The sequence below is a fragment of the Limanda limanda genome, chromosome 17, assembly GCF_963576545.1.
Source record: "Limanda limanda chromosome 17, fLimLim1.1, whole genome shotgun sequence".
Lineage (NCBI taxonomy): Eukaryota > Metazoa > Chordata > Actinopteri > Pleuronectiformes > Pleuronectidae > Limanda > Limanda limanda.
Window position 1 is genome coordinate 22,046,289 of NC_083652.1, and position 18,315 is coordinate 22,064,603.

General features: G+C 43.5%; 1 protein-coding gene across 1 annotated transcript; it reads right to left on the reverse strand.

Annotated features, from left to right (window-relative positions):
• Positions 1-2,705: 2,705 nt before the first annotated feature.
• Positions 2,706-17,801, reverse strand: LOC133022544 (UNC93-like protein MFSD11). Its single transcript, XM_061089362.1, has 14 exons — positions 17,667-17,801; positions 14,543-14,698; positions 14,407-14,462; positions 9,414-9,521; positions 9,251-9,330; positions 9,074-9,170; positions 8,708-8,766; positions 8,452-8,608; positions 5,207-5,250; positions 5,051-5,116; positions 4,848-4,973; positions 4,543-4,717; positions 4,128-4,263; positions 2,706-4,001 (listed from the first exon to the last, which is right to left on the reverse strand). Exons 2-14 carry the CDS (start codon positions 14,636-14,638, stop codon positions 3,762-3,764), a joined length of 1,440 nt encoding a protein of 479 aa, XP_060945345.1. The 5' UTR covers positions 14,639-14,698; positions 17,667-17,801; the 3' UTR covers positions 2,706-3,761.
• Positions 17,802-18,315: the final 514 nt, after the last annotated feature.

The following is an 18,315-nucleotide window of genomic DNA, read 5'->3' on the forward strand; positions in this document are numbered from 1 at the left end:
TTTTAAATTTAGCTTGAGGTTGTTCGAGGCATGTGATGACTGAAAATAAAGACAATAAAGATCGATTCTTCATTAAAAAAAATGTCTTTTAATAAACTTTGCTGCATATAAGGGCACTGTTGACACAAAAGCAAAGAAATCAAGTTTTTGTCCATTTAAAACCAAGGACAGGCAAAGTAAAGTGTTAATTAAAAAAAATAATTTAAATTCAAGTTTCCCTTTTTACTGTGAACCAAGAACAGGCCAAGTGCTGATACTAAAAATAAATTAAAAATCAAGTATCCATTTTTCCAGTTAACAAAAATGACAGGGAAAGTAACATTAATAAAAACATCAACAAACGAAACTACAGTCTTCTTCAGACTAAATAATTGTGATTAAAAAAAGATTTTTGTCAGGCAATAGGATAACATTTCGCTTTTAAACTCGTTAAAAAAAAGTTTAAACCATAATTTTGTAATGGATTCTAGAATCCTGCGCGCAGGTATAAAAGTGTATATATAACATCTGACAGAGGCGAGTCCGCGTCGTCTCCGTTACGATGTCACACGTGACTCCTCCTCCTCACATGCACATGTCCTGCTTCCATGGAGAGCAGGTCCGCCGCACAGATATTGCAGGTAGTTTTTTTCGGGCCATGTTAAGAGTGAAGTTCTCCCGAACATTTTACTTCGTGGTGAGCGAGGCAGCGGATGCCGGCATTGGTCCATGTTTTGTCGCTATTGCACATGCGCGACTTTCAGAGATAGGAAGGGAGCGAGATGGCTCACTCCTCAGGTACTTCCATCAGCACCTCCGGTAAAACGACGTTTAGTTCCGCTGCGTGGCACGAGAAACACGCGCTATGACGTAACCAACGATTCATCGACGAGTAAATTCGCCGCCGACTATTTTTGTCATCGATTTTTGTCGACTAATCGTTGCACCCCTAATTTACACTATTAAAAGATTCAGTTTCCTGAGGGTGTTTCTCTCTAAACTGCTCGTCAGGTGTCACATCGCTGAAGTTCTATTGAAACTGTGATGTTTGTGACAGGAGATGAAAAGAAGGACGAACGGTAGAAACTAGGGGTGGGAATTGGCAAAAATGTGACGATTCAATAGTATTGCGATATTTGGGCCACGATTCAATAGTATTGCGATTTTGCAAGTATTGCGATTCGATTCTGCGATATATTGCGGTTCATGTCCCCCATATTATTCAAAGGCATTACAAAAAATGAGGAAAATAAGACTGCTCAACTCACTTCAAATGTCACATTTAATTCTGTGAACAACATTGTCTTCTACACATTAACTGAAGTGCAAAAACTTTGTCCTTGAACATTCAGGACACAGGACCTTTGTAATTATTTTCTGAATAGGAGACCTCTCACATGAACACTGAGCTCACAGCACATAACTTACAATTATTTTAATACAATACAGTAACATAAAGCAGACATAATAGAGTAACATAAACCTGAGAATTATCATATAAATAAGAGTAACCTAGAGCTTCAATCAAATTGAGAAAAATAAACAGATGAGTACTACTAGAGTCCAGTCCAGTTGGATGAATGTTAAATTCATTTGGGAATATTGGCATTTTTGTTCAGAAAAAGGAGTTGGTCAACATGCTCAGATGTTAAAGTTCCTCTGGGCTGTTACTATATCTCCTGCAGTGGAGAACATCCTTTCCACAGACACACTAGGTATCTTTTAAACTCTGAAACTCTCCTCGTCATGCTTTGCCAGCCAGGGGCTGTTACATATAAAGTTGTAAAAAAAAAAAAAAAAAAAAAAAATTGCAATACTTTGTGCTACAGTATCGATAGTGTCGCGGGCGCAAAATATCGCGATACTGAACAGAATCGATTTTTTCCCCCACCACTAGTAGAAATACTACACGGCCGAATCTTAGTGTTTGTGTCTCTGGAGCTTCAGAGGGAAGAAGAATAATGTGTCAGACGTTCGGAGGAGAGACTTTCAAACCTGGACCATGTGTATGTGAGGATCAGGAATTATTCTATTTTTAACTTTTATTTAATCCCATGAAAGAGGAAAAAACTAGCCTGACGATGTCAGACTCATTATTCTAGTCAGAATATGAGTCTGAGACCGCTCCATTGGGCTGTGATTATGGGGCGTGTTTCAACGGAACCAGGAAACAAAATGCCTCTTCGCTCAATTGGATAGACCTACAACCAATCAGAGCAACGTAGTATGTGACGTATGTCAAGCGACGCATAGTTGTCAGTTGTCTGTTTCACGAGTTTGTTCACTCTATAAATAAATCAATGGAAATGCTGCAAATGTCGCTCGTATCTCCACCGGAGGCAAAGCCCCCAGGAAGCAGCTGGAGACCAGGGCTGCTCGTGAGAGCCCCGGCCGCCGGCGGCGTGAAGAAGACCGCTACGGATCTCTCTCAGAGCCTCGCTACCGGCCCGGGACCGCAACCGGGACCCGGGACCTTCCCGGTCCCGGGGCCGAGGCTCTGAGAGAGATCCGTCGCTACCAGAAATCTACGGAGCTGCTGATCCACCAGCTGCGCTGCAGAGCTCCGCTGTCATGGCTCTGCAGGAGCCAGCGAGCATACACTTCCTTGTTGCTCCAACATTAACAGCGTCCCAACATGTGTGTCTTTTGTCTCATATGTGCTGAGGAGCGTAGCGCATCCCCCCCCCCCACTCTCTTTTTATTTATATGACTGCTTGTGTGGCTGCAGCATCGGGGCCAGCTGATACATTAAACTTTTTATGAATCCCGTAGGAGGACGGCAAAAACATCTGTTCGATCTACAAATGCCTTGATCGCGTTCCTCTGTTCCTCTTTCAAAATGAATGCGCTGTCGATGTCTCTGAAACAGACTCGATGGCAGCATCGACACATCTCAGCTCATAGATATAAACACTATATATGTCTAAATATGTCTCAGCTCTCCAGCGGCAGGCAGCGCTCTTTGCTGACGTGGTTGACTACGTCACTGTAGATCATCTGTCAATCATCGTATAAAGCCCGCCCTGACGATCTGATTGGTCCGTACAGCTTCTGTACGAGCATAGTTTCTCCCCAACGGAGCGACTCCAGACCGAACTTCCCGAACAACAAATGTTGTGGGCGGGGCTAAGTTTTTTCTGGCAATCAGGCTAGGAATAAACACCATTGTGTGACTAAAGAGAACCAGCTCAGTCAAACCCGAGTCCACATGGACGCCATGACAGCTCAGTATCTCATTCGCCCCCCCGGCAGGTCGTGACCCTGCCTCCTCCATGTCAGCAGATGGAACATGGACCAAACTGAAAAAGGTAAAGTGTTTTTTTAGTGAATTTTTGTGGAAGGGTGAGAAAATAACCGAGGAAGAATTTGGAGCAGATGTGGATAAACAAGGTCAAATCCAGGAAGTTCACTTTCTTTTGCACTAACCTCGGCTCTCCAATCACACTTACATTCTTAAAAACACCTCACAGGTATTTAGTTTAATTTGAGTATTTTTCGTGGCCGTGTGTCAGAATAAACCACAGTGTGTGTGTGTGTGTGTTAGTGGTGATGTCACCAGTTTAACAGTGAAGCTCTCTGATGTGTTTTGAGACGCGTGTGGAGTCAAGAGGAATCAGGCTGAGATACGAGAAAAGAAAAACCAGGGATGAAACTTGATGATAAATCTGGAGTTCACACAATCGCTCTGTCTTTGGATTCAGTTCAGATAAATGCTGGGCTCAAGAGGAATGTTTGGTTTTCCAGCAGCACAGATCGAGAGGATCTGTGAAAACCAAACCGTGTCAGTGAGGAGACCTTCCTCCTCCCGGCTGCACAGAGCCAATCACTGCTGTGCCCTCCTCTTCTTCACTGGGAGCAGACCAGATGCTGTCGTAGTCAGTTGCCCGCCGGCTGGACTCGGCCCACCCCTCGGCCACGAAGAACGAAATCGTGCCCAGAAAACCCGACAGGACCAGGATGAGCAGCTGCCAGTGCAGCAGCAGGTAGTTACTGTAGAAGAAGGCTAGAGCGGCCATGATGGACTGCAGGGGGAAATAACACGAGACAGGAAATGAGTCAAATGGAAACAATGAAGAATGAAACTCGGATCCAACATGAGAGGACGAATGTGATGCAATCTAAACATGAAAATATGAGCAGGCAGTAACCTTGATGAAATTGAAGACGGCGAAGGCCGGAGCGCTGTTGTCGCGGAACGTGACGCCGATGATGCTGAGCAGCTGCGTGTTGAAGCAGCTGTCGCCCAAACCCAGCAGGAAGCTGCAGAGCATCGCCACGGCGACGCTGAACACAACACACAGATGTTAAGTTTCTTTAAAGAACAGTTTATGAAAACCAATTATTCTGAATAAAGATCGACGGCATGACAGCTCCCATGAGAAAAGCCAAATCATCTGGATCGCCCCCTTGTGGCCGGCTGCAGTATAGGTCATAAATACCCCCTGCAGATGGGACATGGACCAAACTATGAACAATTTCCATATCTGTGTCGGGGGGCTCATCCTCTAACAACCCGTCCACGCCCTCAGGTCTGAGCTGTGTCCTGGACGTGGCTCCTCGTACCTCGGGGTGATGAAGGCCTGCAGGTCGGTTCCCTCCTCCGGGGCCAGCGGAGCATCGCTGGCAATGTTCAGGAAAATCAGGTAGAAAGCCACAAAGTGAGTGATGAGTCCCAGCAGCACCACCGGGCTACTTCCAAACCGGTTGCTCTTGTTCAGCATCCCAAACACGCCCCCTCCTGCCAGGCAGAGGAAGGAAAGAGAACACAACTTGCTCAGCTCGTTTCCTCCTTCTCTCTCCAAACACGTGACAAACATGTGACACATTCTAAAGGAATGTTTGGACGAGTGGCAGCTCAGACAACTCACCCAAGATCTCGCCGATGCCGATGAAAATCCCAGAGATGCCAATCAGACTCTTTGCATCTTTGCCGAACCTCGTCATGGCGCCGATACACGTCCCGTACACGCCGCTGTAAAACGTGAGCTCCAAGCCTGATGGAGACAGAGCAGAGGTTTCACCATCGGTTCAGTTCGAGCTCCGCCTCCACAGGACGCCTCTTCCCACTCACCTGTGTATGCGATGGTGAAGCTCAGCAGCAGCATCTCTTTGGTGACAAAGATCTTACACGCTTGAACTGCGAACAACAAAGTGGATGTTGACATGAGAGATGGTTGTGTTAAAAGGATCAAACCTCATGAAGTGCAGGTTCATGTGATAAACTTACTGAAAGCATCAAGAGCCTGTGAGCAGAGGCCGGAGTGAGGTGAGCTGCAAGAACAACACAAACACAGAATGAGCCGCCAGAGAACCCGACACGAATCTAACTGGAAGATCTTCTCTTGAACAACTCCAACATTCACAGGCTCGTATTTTCTCTCAGACTTTTCACCTTTGTTGTGCAATAATGGTTAGGAGTGATACCATAAGATGGTGTGCCTTTAGGCGTTCAATAAATTTGGTTATCAAAATAAAATATAAAACATTAACATTTAAAATATTAATATTAAATCATAACTTGAGTTGATTTAAAGTTATCTCGGGGCACCACCCTTCACAGAAGGGAAAAGATAGCCAATTTATTGATTATGATCAGTCTCATTTAGATCTAGTTCAAATAGAAATCTCAATATTTACTATTAAAGATTATATAATGAGCAGTGAAGGTGTACAGAGTTCTTGACAGTGTAGAGGTTGGCAAAATTCACTTATGCAACATTAATAAAGGACATTTTTAATAGAAAACATTTATTATGAACATAATAAAGTATAAAAACACAAAAAAGTCACACCTTCCTGTGGGCTTTTAAGATAGCCCCTAAGAGAGCGACCCACTCCCCTTTCTTCTGGTCAGGGAACGTAGCTAAGTAGGTAGTGATATGCGTGTCTGTGAAAATGCTAATCAGATAATGGCAGAGTCTGTGTAGAGCGTAACTTACATTAACTTTGATTTAACTTGTAACCACAATAACACAGGTTTCCTTGAGAAGGTGAGCTGGAAGCTAGACCTCTGACCTCCGGTTGTTGGGAAGAGAAGAGAAGATTTGCTGGATCAGCCCGGCCCTCTCCTTGGTGTTGCAGGAGAGAAGGGTGGCTGTCTGCCTCATCGGTTTGTCGGTGGAGAAGAGAGAGAATTGGGGGAGACCTTGTTCTTTTATAGGCCCGGTTACCTCACGGGTCATGGGGCCAGAATGACCGATAGGAGGTGATCCTGGTGGCACTTCGCACCTCTGTGTGAAGTTGCTGAAACAAAGGGAGTATGCAGCACTCTGGGAGCCTGAGTTCTTTGGCTTTTTCGTTGTTCTCCTAAACAAAGAGACCATGCTTGTTTTCAGGCCTTGACTAACATGTAGGCCGAAAAAGAGGCCTGTGTTTCCTTCGAAACCATTTTCTAACACCTTTCCTCTCATCCCTTCACTCGGCTGCTGCAGCGACTGTATCACAGCAGAGTCCAAGAGAAATGTAGGAAAGGACAATATTTACAGTTAAAGTTCGACTGTCCTGTCCTTTACTGGTCCGATAAAATGATAAATCGTTTCAGGGGCTGGGGGGGGACTGGAGGCTCCATCTGGCTTTAAATGATTTATTTCCCCAGACGTTTACAGACTACGTTTTGTTTGTGGACATCTTATTTTAAAGATGTCAGGAGGCTCCTGATGGATCTGGATCATCTAACGTTTCAGTCCTGACCCGGGGTTCCAGGTCGGCACCTCCTCTATCATGTAACAGCATCTTTGAGGTCACCTGTGCTGCTGGCCTATCTAATATACTGGCTTCATTCTCCCTGAATCTGGGCAAGAGGTCGTCCATCTTTATTTAGTCTATGACAATATTGGGAAATGTCTTTGTGCAAATCACAGACCTCCTTTCGGCCTATGTGTGTGGTCAAAGCTTGAAACAAACATGCCACATGTGCTGGAGTGAACTCTATCTCCCAAGATGCCACAGGTTCCATTGTTCAGAGACAGTCAAGGAACTAAGTCTCGCAGGGGGCAACAGGTTCCTTCTGTTCTGGACATCTTCACACATAGGTGTTAAAGGCAACAAAAGTCAACTCCAATTGGTCAATCTGGCCACATGACCTGGGGGTCACTGGGCCTATAAAAGACCAAGGTCTACCCCAATTCTTCCTCTTTCTCCAATCCCTCGGAGGGCGGAAGGCTGCTCCAGCTTTCTTCTCCTCAACTCTTCAAGGACAGCAGGCTGTCCAGCCTCTCCTCTCCTGCATCGCCTAGCGGGGACCTGGCTGCTCCTGCCTGGCATCTTCTCTTCGCATCCAAATCTACAAGAGGAGCGCAAAGGTCGAGCTTCCAGCTCACCTTCTCAAGGAAATCTCCTCGCCCTTCAAGCTCTTCCAAACTCCTTGCAGCGACGCAATGTCCTGTAGGTAAGATCTTCAAACAAAGCAACTGAACTGCACAGCTCAACCGCGGAAGCACAGACCACATGAGCCAGAAGACTTCACACAATCGTCAGGACGAACTGCTCACTGAACTACAGCAACTTTCTCCCTTTCTGAGGACTGGTAACATACTGGGCTTAATTATTATACTAGACGAAGCAAGACTGTTTATTTGAATCTGTGTGGTGTTTTTAAAGTTTGATATATGTAGTGATATTGCGTTAAAGTTAAATGAAAGTTAATGTGAGTTACCCTCGACACAGACTCCTCCATTATCTGATTAGCATTTTCACAGACACGCATATCTCTACACCTACTTAGCTACGTCCCCACTCCAGAAGGAGGGGGGGGCTGCTATCTTAGGGGCCATCTTAAAAGCCCACAGGAAGGTGTGACTTTCATGGTCAACGACCATTTTGAGAGACCCTCATTCATACAAACACACACTCACATGCACATCTTGGTTTAGCTAATACGTTTTGTTAGTAATTTGTGTTTTTATACTTTATTATGTTCACAATAAATGTTTTCTTTTAAAAATGTTCCTTCATTAATGTTGAATAAGTGAATTTTGCCAACATCTACACTGTCAAGAACTCTATACACCTTAACTGTTCATTATATAATCTTTAATAGTAAATATTGAGATTTCTAATTGAACTAGATCTAAATGAGACTGATCTTAATCAATAAATTGGCTATCTTTTCCCTTCTGTGAAGGGTGGTGCCCAGAGAGAACTTTAAATCAACTCAAGTTATGATTTAATATTAATATTTTAAACATTAATGTTTTTATATTTTATTTTGATAACCAAATTTATTGAACGCCTAACGGCACACCATCTTATGGTATCACTCCTAACCATTATTGCACAACAACAACAAGCATCTTGGCTCCGCCTCTCTTCTTCTAACAAACCAGAGAATCGGCTGAGATCTTCCTCCAGTGAAGAACAGTGCTGCTCTTTCTCAGGCTTGTTTAATAATGTTACCAGACTTAAGACTTACTCGTATTCACAGACATGTAACTGAAATGCATCGTTCCTGTCAAACCAACATATCAAACCTACGTGTCAGTGGAGCTCTCTGTGGACTCGGCCTGCAGCAGCAACTCCGTGACCTCGGGGGTGGACGACTCGGGGTCCGGCCTCCGGATCAGAAAGAAGAAGAAGCAGCCGACCAGGCTGATCACGGTCAGAGAGATGAAAACCGTCTGCCGGTCTTTGTCTGAGACAAAAAACACGAGTCACACTTAGCTTCTCATGGGAGGTAACCATGGGAACCAGTGCCGAGCAGTAATGTAAAGTGTTGATGTGAGGCAGCTACCTGTGATGTGAACGTGTCCATGCCAGGCAAAGTATATGTAGAGGTTTCCAAAAAACATGCTGCAGACACATGAATGATATGGAGTTGAGTGTGTGAACAGATGACCCAGAGGGACCTCACCACATCATGAGTGTTTCTACACGTGGGTTTCTAATAACTGTTCTCACTTTTCTACTATATTTTAATTGTTGTTCTTCTGACTCATTATTGAATTTAAACTGAAGAGCAGCTTTTTTTTTATGAGGAAAGGACCCATCAAATAAAAACAGCGTGTCCATGTTACTTCTGTGTTGGGGGTTCCTGGGCCTCAGTGATTGGCCTGAGGAGTTTGACCGGTTTTAAATCGATAAGAACTCCTGAGTTTACTTGCACTGCAGCAGAGCCCAGAATATGCCGCTGTTTCTTCCCATGTTGTTGTCAGTGGAGTTGATGGTGAGCACGTTACCCTGCGCCGTCCAGAGCACTAGAGAACAAACACACTGATCCACATACAGGCAGAGGAGAATCGTTTCACAAATCAAATGTTGGATGGTGTGATGTTACCTGCTGCTCCTACTCCAACCAGCACGGACGCTGTGTAGAAGCTCCACGTGTACGGGTAGATGAACATAGCGATGTAGCCGCTGTGGAAACAACGTGAGGACGAGTCAAGAGCCTGACTCAGCAGAAACAGGTGCAGACAGGAAACATGCGAGTCAGTGTTGACCTGTACAGAAGACCACTGAAGAACATGGAGAGCTGTGGTCCGATGATGGTCACCACTGACGGAGCGACGAGGTTGGACGCAGAGAAAACTCCATAGATGATGGCCATGCTGGGAACAGACACAGATTGAGCTCTCACATCGAGTCAGCACGTCAACTTAGAAACACAGACAAACTCGCTGAAAGAGGAGATTCACGTCTTTCCTCTTGACAGAAGGAGTGTGTCCGTCTGTCTTCCCCCTCTTTGTCTATATTCCCCTGTCCGTATTCCCCCTGTCTATCCGTCTTCCCACTGTCTGTCTGTCTGTCTGTCTGTCTGTCTTCCCCTGTCTGTCTTTCCCCTGTCGGTCATGTTCAACGTCACAAACGATGTCTCACTTCAGATTTGACCCGGGAGTGAATTATGATTAATCAGATGTCAGCTGGTGTGAGTAGATTATATGTATAGAGGACCATACATGACTTAAGTATAAATAGATAAATGTATAAATAAATACAGAAATATATAAATAACAAAAAAAAGGAAATACATAAATGAATACAGAAATAAATAAATAAATAAATACATTACTAACAACAGAATGTCTAAATAAATGTCCTAAATATATTTCCACATTTATTTATTCCCTCATTTCTGTGTGCTTATTAGGGATGGGTATCGTTTGGTTTTTATCCGATACCGGTTCCTAACCGATACTTTTAAAACGATACCGGTGCCTAAACGGTGCCTGAACCGATACTTTTTTCAAAAAAGTGCACAAAACGATGCTTGACTAAGAAAGGCTTTTTTTATTGCCAAATATATTAACTGTTTAAAGCAGATTATAAATATAAATAAATACAAAACCCTTTATAACTTAAAACTATGAATAACATACGAACTGTTAACAAAAGTTTACACTATACTTATGTTGTGCAATAGGAGTAGACTTGACGTTGGCTAATTATTAATAATCATGAAATATGATTATTAAAATAATAAAAATTATCTATCAAAAAATAATTAAATTATTAATTGAAGATGATCAGTAATCAAATAACAATAAAACCACTAATGAGAAAATAGGAATTATCAATTAGAAAGTACAAGCTATCAATTAACAATGATAAGGTTATCAACCAAGAATAATGAAAATAATTAGTCAAAAACAATAAAATTATCAATTTAAGAATAATACTATCTATATTAATATTTGAGAAAGGGGGGCACCACCCTGGTTACAGGGACCAACGGAATCAAGCTATAAATATCAGTCTCATAATGATAAATGTCAAATTAATAATGTCAATATTTTAATATTAACGATTACTTAATAAACAGTGAAGGCTTCTAAGTTCGAGCACAGGCAATCATAATCCAGCTGTATTCACACACTTATGCACAAATAATCACAGACTACAGATACTTTAATTACAAAAGTATTTATTAAAAAGGGGAAATAAAGTTATAATGTTATTCAATGATTCATCATATTAACAAGCTCCAATATTTCAAAGATAAACACAGCAGCAGCACTTATCACAATTCAGAAAATACATGTAAAACCTGCGGTCTACCTATGTATGTCTGTCTCTGTGTGTGTGTGTCTGTGTCAAAGTGTCTCTCTGTGTATGTGCGTCTATGTGTGTGTATGTGAAATAAAGTTAGTGTTATTTAATGATTTATCATTTTAACAAACTCCCATATTTCAAAGATAACAACAGCAGCTTATCACAATTTAGAACACGCATGTAACCTCTAGTCCATCTAGGTGTCTCTGTGTGTGTGTATCTGTCTGTGTCTATCAAAGTGTCTGTGTGTGTGTGGGTGTGTGTGTGAGAGAGCGAGAGAGAGAGAGAAAAGGAAGGGGGCGTGGCGATGACGCAGTCACATCTAAGATGGCGGCCGATCATGATTCGTGGAATCAAGGCCTAAAAACTCTCAAAATGGCGGATTGACTACAAAACAAGATGGCGGAGCCGTTATGAATTTAGAGCCAGGATGGGAGGAGAGAGGGGAGAAGGCGTGGCAATAATAGACTCAAAATGGTGGTTTCACTTAACGTTATCCAAAATGGAGAATATGTTAATGACCATGTGGCCTGAACTCACAATGGTGGTCGCCAGATGAATAACACAAAGGAAATTTCAGACAAAGAGAATTCTTATCTCTGCTTAGCTTTGGGGGGCCGAATGGTTTCCAGATGTGTTCAGCCTCTCTGAATATAGATTTAACTATGTTACATGAACTGTATTCTAAATACAGATCGGAAGTGTGTATAGGTCGGTTTAGAAGGAGAGAGAGAGAGAGAGAGGGAAGAGAACGAACTCTTAAAAATACGCCAGAGATAGATTAACAGTGATTCACCCCTCAGCCCTCAAGCGAACGTTGTGGGCCGAGGTTCTGATCGGTGAAATCATCGAGACTCACACAGACGTTAACAGTGCGGGCGGAGGCGCTTCTCGCGGCCCTATTCACTGCAACACAAAACATTGCCATCAAACCGGAAACCGGAAGTGGCTGGCTCGGAGTAGTGGCCGGCTAAAACAATGGAACACGGAGGTTCCATCAACAAAATACACTCAAGTATTAAATCAATACGCTACGTATTAAAACTAACATCTGCCCAGACAACATAAGCCTCTCTTACTGTAACCATGGTTTCGTGGGGTGCATGCGCGTTGGCGCGAATCTCCCGGAGGTTCAGTGAATCGCTTGAAGTCTCTCAGGCGGGCTCTCGTGAGCACCGCAGCTGGGCCGGAGCCGATCCGTCATGCTCCCTGGCGAGATGAGGTTTCGTCTTCTTCTGCAGCAGCGGAGCTCGTGCTCACTCACAGGAACGTGCGGCTGCTTGTAGCTGTTGTAGATCGTGTTGGGAAAAGAATAAAAGTAAAGTCCGTGTCTCACTCGTCTCGCGAGTGAGATTCCTGTCTGGTCTTTTCAGGATAAAACAGGAAAATGTCCTTTCAAAATAAAACGTCAACTAAGATAAAAGAATAAATGAATGAAATGAATTGAAATGAATAAAACAAACGTCTTATCGCCTCCATTAGCTTACTGGGTCGACTAGGAAGACCCCCGGGGGGGGGGGTCTAGTGGCGACGTCAGCATCAGAGGAAAAGAGAGTGTTAGTCGCCTCCTTTAGCGACTGGAACCTTGGGTCAGACCGGAGGAGGCCTAACTGGAACGTCAGTGCTGGAGTGAAAAAGAGAGAGGTTTCTGGGAGCTCAGCCTTTTTAAGTCATGTTCCAGGTGACTCCCCCCCTGGGAGGAGGGGTCAGGGGTCAGTGTGGCCCCCGGCCAATTAACAATCAGAATTTGGCCCCAAGGGGCGGTTTACAGTGGGGGACCCAGGAAGTGATCTGTTGCCACATGGAGATAAGAGCTCCATGCTGGATTTTCATGTGAGGGGTCTCCCTAGGCAAGTCTCAAGTTTTACGACTCTTTGTTCTAAGTCAGATCACTGGGCCTTCCCCAACACTTAAATAAATAAAAATAAATACAAAACACACACACTCTGACTCATGACTCTGACTTCGGTGCCTGAGCCAAATGAAGACTGAGGGTCGCTTTTCCATCACTCGGAGACCCCCGTGTCTCCGCGGCGGGGGCTGTCGCAGGGGGGCTTCGGCCCCCCGCCTTCGCCCCCCCAAATGCAGACGCTTTTATGAAACATTTCTCGGCGTGGTCTTCGCTCCTCCCGCCCTGACTCTTTCCAAGCGGACCCGGAGCTGGTCGTGGCGCACCGCCACGGAGGAAATGCGCCCGGCGGGGGGGGGGGTGGCCAGCGAGAGATCCTCCCCTTCCCCCCACCTGCACGGGAGCCCTGACGCACGCGGGCCGAAATGAAGCACCGAAATCTCCGTTGCATTTCGGTCCGGGTAGGTACCGGTTGTATTGGAACCGGTTTCATATTGGAACCGGTTCTCGGTACCCAACCCTAGTGCTTATGCTAATGAGAAAGGCGGGCCTAACCGCAGTCTCATGCAGGATTGGTCACAGGAGTGTAATGATCCAGCCCTTCAATGCTGACTGGTGTCCAGTAGCTGTTTGCAGTGTTGAGCCGGTTCACTCTTAAAATTAACTAGTTCAAGTTCAGAGGGTTAGTTCAGGATATTTTTTATTGGGATGATTAGGGTGTCAGTATTCCTGACTGTGAGCGTCACGTCTCGTGTTCTACTGAGCACAAGGAGAGAGCAGAGGAGGAGGAAACAGCTCTGTGCCCCTGTGAGGGGCGGAGCCCCGGGGCCTGTGTGTGCGTGTGTGTAGCTCAGTTGACCAATCCAGCTCGAGACTGCGGTTAGGCCCGCCTTTCTCATTAGCATAAGTACACAGAAATGAGGGAATACATAAATGTGGAAACAGATAAAGAAATAAATGAATAAATGTGGACATAAATACAGAAGTAAATGAATCAATGTGTTAAACTTATTCCCACATTTATTCCAACTTTTATTTATTTAATTCAACATTTAAGTGTTCTTATGTAAATTAGGTAGGAGGTCCCAAACTCAGTCTCGAGCGGGATTGGTCAACACCAGTCAGCATTGAAAGGCAGAAGTAGAAGGGCTGGATCATTACACTCCTGTGACCAATCCTGCATGACTGCGATTTCCCGCCTTTGTCATTCGCATAAGAACACAGAAATGAGGGAATAAATAAATGTAGAAATATATTTAAGACATTTATTTAGACATTTCTTTTGTTATTAACTTATTTATTTATTTATTTCTCTATTATTATGTCTATCTCCTTTTTTATTCATTTCTGTATTTATTTATACATTTGTTTATTTATTTATACTTAAGTCATGTATGGTCCTCCATATATTTGACCAGTGGAAAAGAGGATTTATTGTAAGTGAGAGACAGTTATTGTCTGTTTGTGTTTTACACAAACAGACAATAACTGTTTATGATTATTGCTGCAAACAAATATTCCTACAGCAACAATTACAGAATCCCATGGCCTCGTCTGTGGAGAACTTTATGATGGAGACAGTTCAATGTATGCACCTGGTGTATCCGCTCCCGTGGAACTCGGTGCTGTTGAAGCTCTTCAGAACTGTTTGCTGTAAAGACAAAGTGAGAGAAAGTGTTTAGTTGTGTTGTATCGAGTGGGATTGTGCGTCTGTGAACAGATCCAACGCACCTCTATGTTTCCACATGTTGTAAAAGCAGTGAACATGAACATGAAGCCGAAGCCCAGGATGATGATGTTCAGCAGCTTCTTCCCCTCGGGAGTCATGTTGGAAGCTGTTTGAGGAAGTGAAGACAAAAAAAAACTCTGCTGGAGTGAACCACACGTCTGAGGAGGAAAAGAAGAAACACAAATACAAGAAGTGTGAAACATCCAAGAAACTTTGATTACCTCACTCAGTGCTTCGCCTCAGAATAGAAGAATAACAAGACTCTGTGTTTTCGTACCAGTTGTTCTAAGACAAACACAGACAGACGAGAGGACAGGGACGACTCGTGACAGCGTTACACTGCTGATCGGGCAAAGGCCGATTTATAGTCGGATTTTAGACAGGCGCAAGCACGCAAGACACGCAACCCGCCCCCTGCGTGCCCCCTCTTGGGGCTTCCGTGCGTCCGCCAATTTTTCAAACTATACGACAATGCGACGCGAGCCTCACGCAGCCCGCAAGGCTGTGATTGGTCAGCTTCTACATCCTGACCAGAGTCTAGTTTCCGGTTTCATGCCCCATAATACAGGCAGAATTCACGGAAGATTTATATGAACGAATATGGACCAAATAGAAGAACGTTTGGCAGAAGAGATCCGAAACTATGACCACTTGTATAACTTGTCACTGACTGGCGGATTTGTCCGCAAGAAAAAGGCTATGAGGAGCCGCCGTGGAGATGTAAATAAACAGACTTTGTGTGTTTTGTCTTTCGACAAAACATGTTACTCCGCCTAGTGTTCTGGCGGGGAATTAACACGCGCAACCCTTGGAGAACCAAAATCCAAAACGAGTCCGTCGAAGCAACTGCGTGGCCAGCCACAGTTGCAGTCGCAGTACTATATATCGGCCTTTAGGCCAACAACACACAACACAGACACACACATTTAACACAGGACTGAACCAGTATATGAACTGGTTCCCACAGCTTGTGTGTTTTAAACGGAGTTACAAACTTGTTGTGTTGGATCCTTGAAGCCCTGACTTCATGTGTGTTCTATCAGAAGTGAGGACCGACTCTCACCAGACGGGTTCTGGAGAGGAACCGGTGTTCCAGATCAACTGGCGATTTGTTTACCTTTTTCCAGATGTTAATGGTGGGTTGCAGAGCTGGTCGCAGATTCGTCATTTTCACAAAGCGCATGTGTGTGAAGTTCGGTGATCTACTGAACGTCTCGCTGAAATAAAAATCCTACAAAAACCCTTCCCGAGTTCATGTGTCCGTGTCAGAATCACGTTGAGACTTCAATATAAATTAAATGGTTAAAAAAAAAGAAAATAGTACAAAAATCTTGACCGGGACTCGAAACAGCGAGCCGAAGCACTAATAACTTCTGGCCTGATGACGATCTCACTACGCCACTGAGCCGCTGAAGTTTCCATCGCACAATAGATAAATGTCTCGTTCTTTGCTTTGTCAGCTGTATAACAACAGATGTGCTTTAAGGTAACGCCCAGATCATCTGGTGATAGTCCCAGCACAGACAAAACGCATATATACTTAATACCAGGCTTCACAATCTGATACTCCTCTTCATAGGAGACACAGGGAGTTCTGAAAAACAGACACGCATGACCAGCTCCACGCCAAGTGCTTGTGTTTGACGCTGGTGATCATTACAATGCGCACACACCAAAGCAGTGTCAGATGTAAACATCCCTCACAACAAGGCGGAAGCTCCAGCTGTGTTTTTATGAGTAAAGTTGGTAACGTGCTTCTAATGGACGGGTGAAGCTTCACGTGTCCGCCTGTCGCTGCTGGTTAAAGTCAGCAGACGTGATTTTAAAACACAAATTATAATAGTGATAAATAATAATAATACAACTATTTATATTTTGTTGTATTTTCACAAACAATGTGGTGTGGTGATACAAGCAATTGTGGACGCTTCATGAAACATCATCATTAAAAATAAAGTGCGTTTTGTGTCAGTATCATCTTCTGACTAAATATAAATGTGAAAGAAATCCCACCACGGGAATCGATGCGGTGTGGTCCACATAAAAATAACACATGCCTCTGACTATGCAATGTCCACATTAAAATTTAGAAGAAACCTCCTGCTCCTCGTCTCCCCTAGCCTCTGGGATAGCCTTGCAGCATTGGGCCACTTTCACAGATTTCCCCTTTCATTTTCTCAGTTATTCTACAGTAAAAATACACAAAAATGTGTATCAGCATAGTCAGAGACACCAAGAACAGGAATCCACTCGAAGTAACTTATAACCTCTTAAGGAATATTTTGAATCAGTTTCCAAATATGGTAACATTATGAATACATCCGTCCTTTTACAGATTTCCCTTTTAATTTTCTCAGTTTTTCTACAGTAAAAATACACAAAAATGTATCTCAGTATAGTCAAAGACACCATGAACAAGAATCCACTCGAAGTAATTTATAACCTCTTAAGGAATATTTTTAATAAGCTTCCATATATGGCTACATTAGGAATGCATTGGGCCACTTTCACAGATTTCCCCTTTCATTTTCTCAGTTATTCTACAGTAAAAATACACAAAAATTTGTATCAGCATAGTCAGAGACACCAAGAACAGGAATCCACTCGAAGTAATTTATAACCTCTTAAGGAATATTTTGAATCAGTTTCCAAATATGGTGACATTATGAATACATCCGTCCTTTTACAGATTTTCCCTTTAATTTTCTCAGTTATTCTACAGTAAAAATACACAAAAATGTATCTCAGTATAGTCAGAGACACCATGAACAAGAATCCACTCGAAGTAATTTATAACCTCAAGAAATATTTTTTATCAGCTCTCAAATATGGTGACATTATGAATACATTCGTATTCATTACAGTCTTGCCCTTTAATTTGCAATACAAATACATGATAATTTACATGAGTAGGTACGCCATGAAGATTTAAAAAAAAAAATCCAACAAAATAAAGTTTTTCTTAATTTTGGGCCGTTTCACCCAACCATGCTGTTTTACCGTAAAGCCACAAGTAGACACGCAAAAAAACCCAGCGGGGGCGGCTGGCTTCCCAGATGACGGCTCACTTTACTGCGGTCTCTCAAAGTGTCCAACATTATAGAACCAAAGTAGATGTCCACTCACCGGCTCTCTGGACGGACTCACTGGGCTGTTAGCATCGTTAGCATCGTTAGCTGCCGGTGGCTCAGGAATCCTCCTCTGGCCCGAGAGACCTGTGAACTACCGGGGACATGACTGTGTCCTCCGAGGACAACCGGGCCCCTGAAGTAAGTCTATCCGCAGCACCGGGAAGCAGCGGCTGAACCGGAGGCTGTCACGTGATGGAGTCAGCTGACCAGCTAGCTTAGCCGTTAGCCGTTAGCTCGACCCGCAGACACACACAGGCTGAGCTCAGCAGGATTCAGACTCACGGGATCGAGACTCACACAGTGTTGGTTCCGCTGTAGATTCATGAAGACTTTAATTATTCAGACTCAGATCAAATGCAACACAACAATCTAAAGTTTATACAAAAGACCAAAAGAGAAAACAGCAAACTGACGTTTTAATTATTTCCTTAAGTGAAGTTTTTCTTTTACTAACAGAAAGAAATGTGAATGTCACATTTCTTTCTTCAGTAATTTATATTATCTTATTCATTTGTTTATTCTCTCATTTTAATTTGTTGTATTGAAAAATGTCAATTAATAGATCAATTCACAATGAGAAAGGTATTTTATTTTCACAGATGGACCAGATGTAGTATTTAACCATTTCTTTTGACGCCCCAGAT

Bases quoted from the DNA above. Each gene is read 5' to 3' on its own strand.
- LOC133022544 (XM_061089362.1), bottom strand. From the start codon at position 14,638: ATGACTCCCGAGGGGAAGAAGCTGCTGAACATCATCATCCTGGGCTTC. The intron at 4,718-4,847 runs GTGAGTTGTCTG...TCTGCCTGGCAG, and splicing joins CGGCATCGGCGAGATCTTGG to GAGGGGGCGTGTTTGGGATG. The intron at 4,002-4,127 runs GTTACTGCCTGC...TTCCCCCTGCAG, and splicing joins CCGTCTTCAATTTCATCAAG to TCCATCATGGCCGCTCTAGC.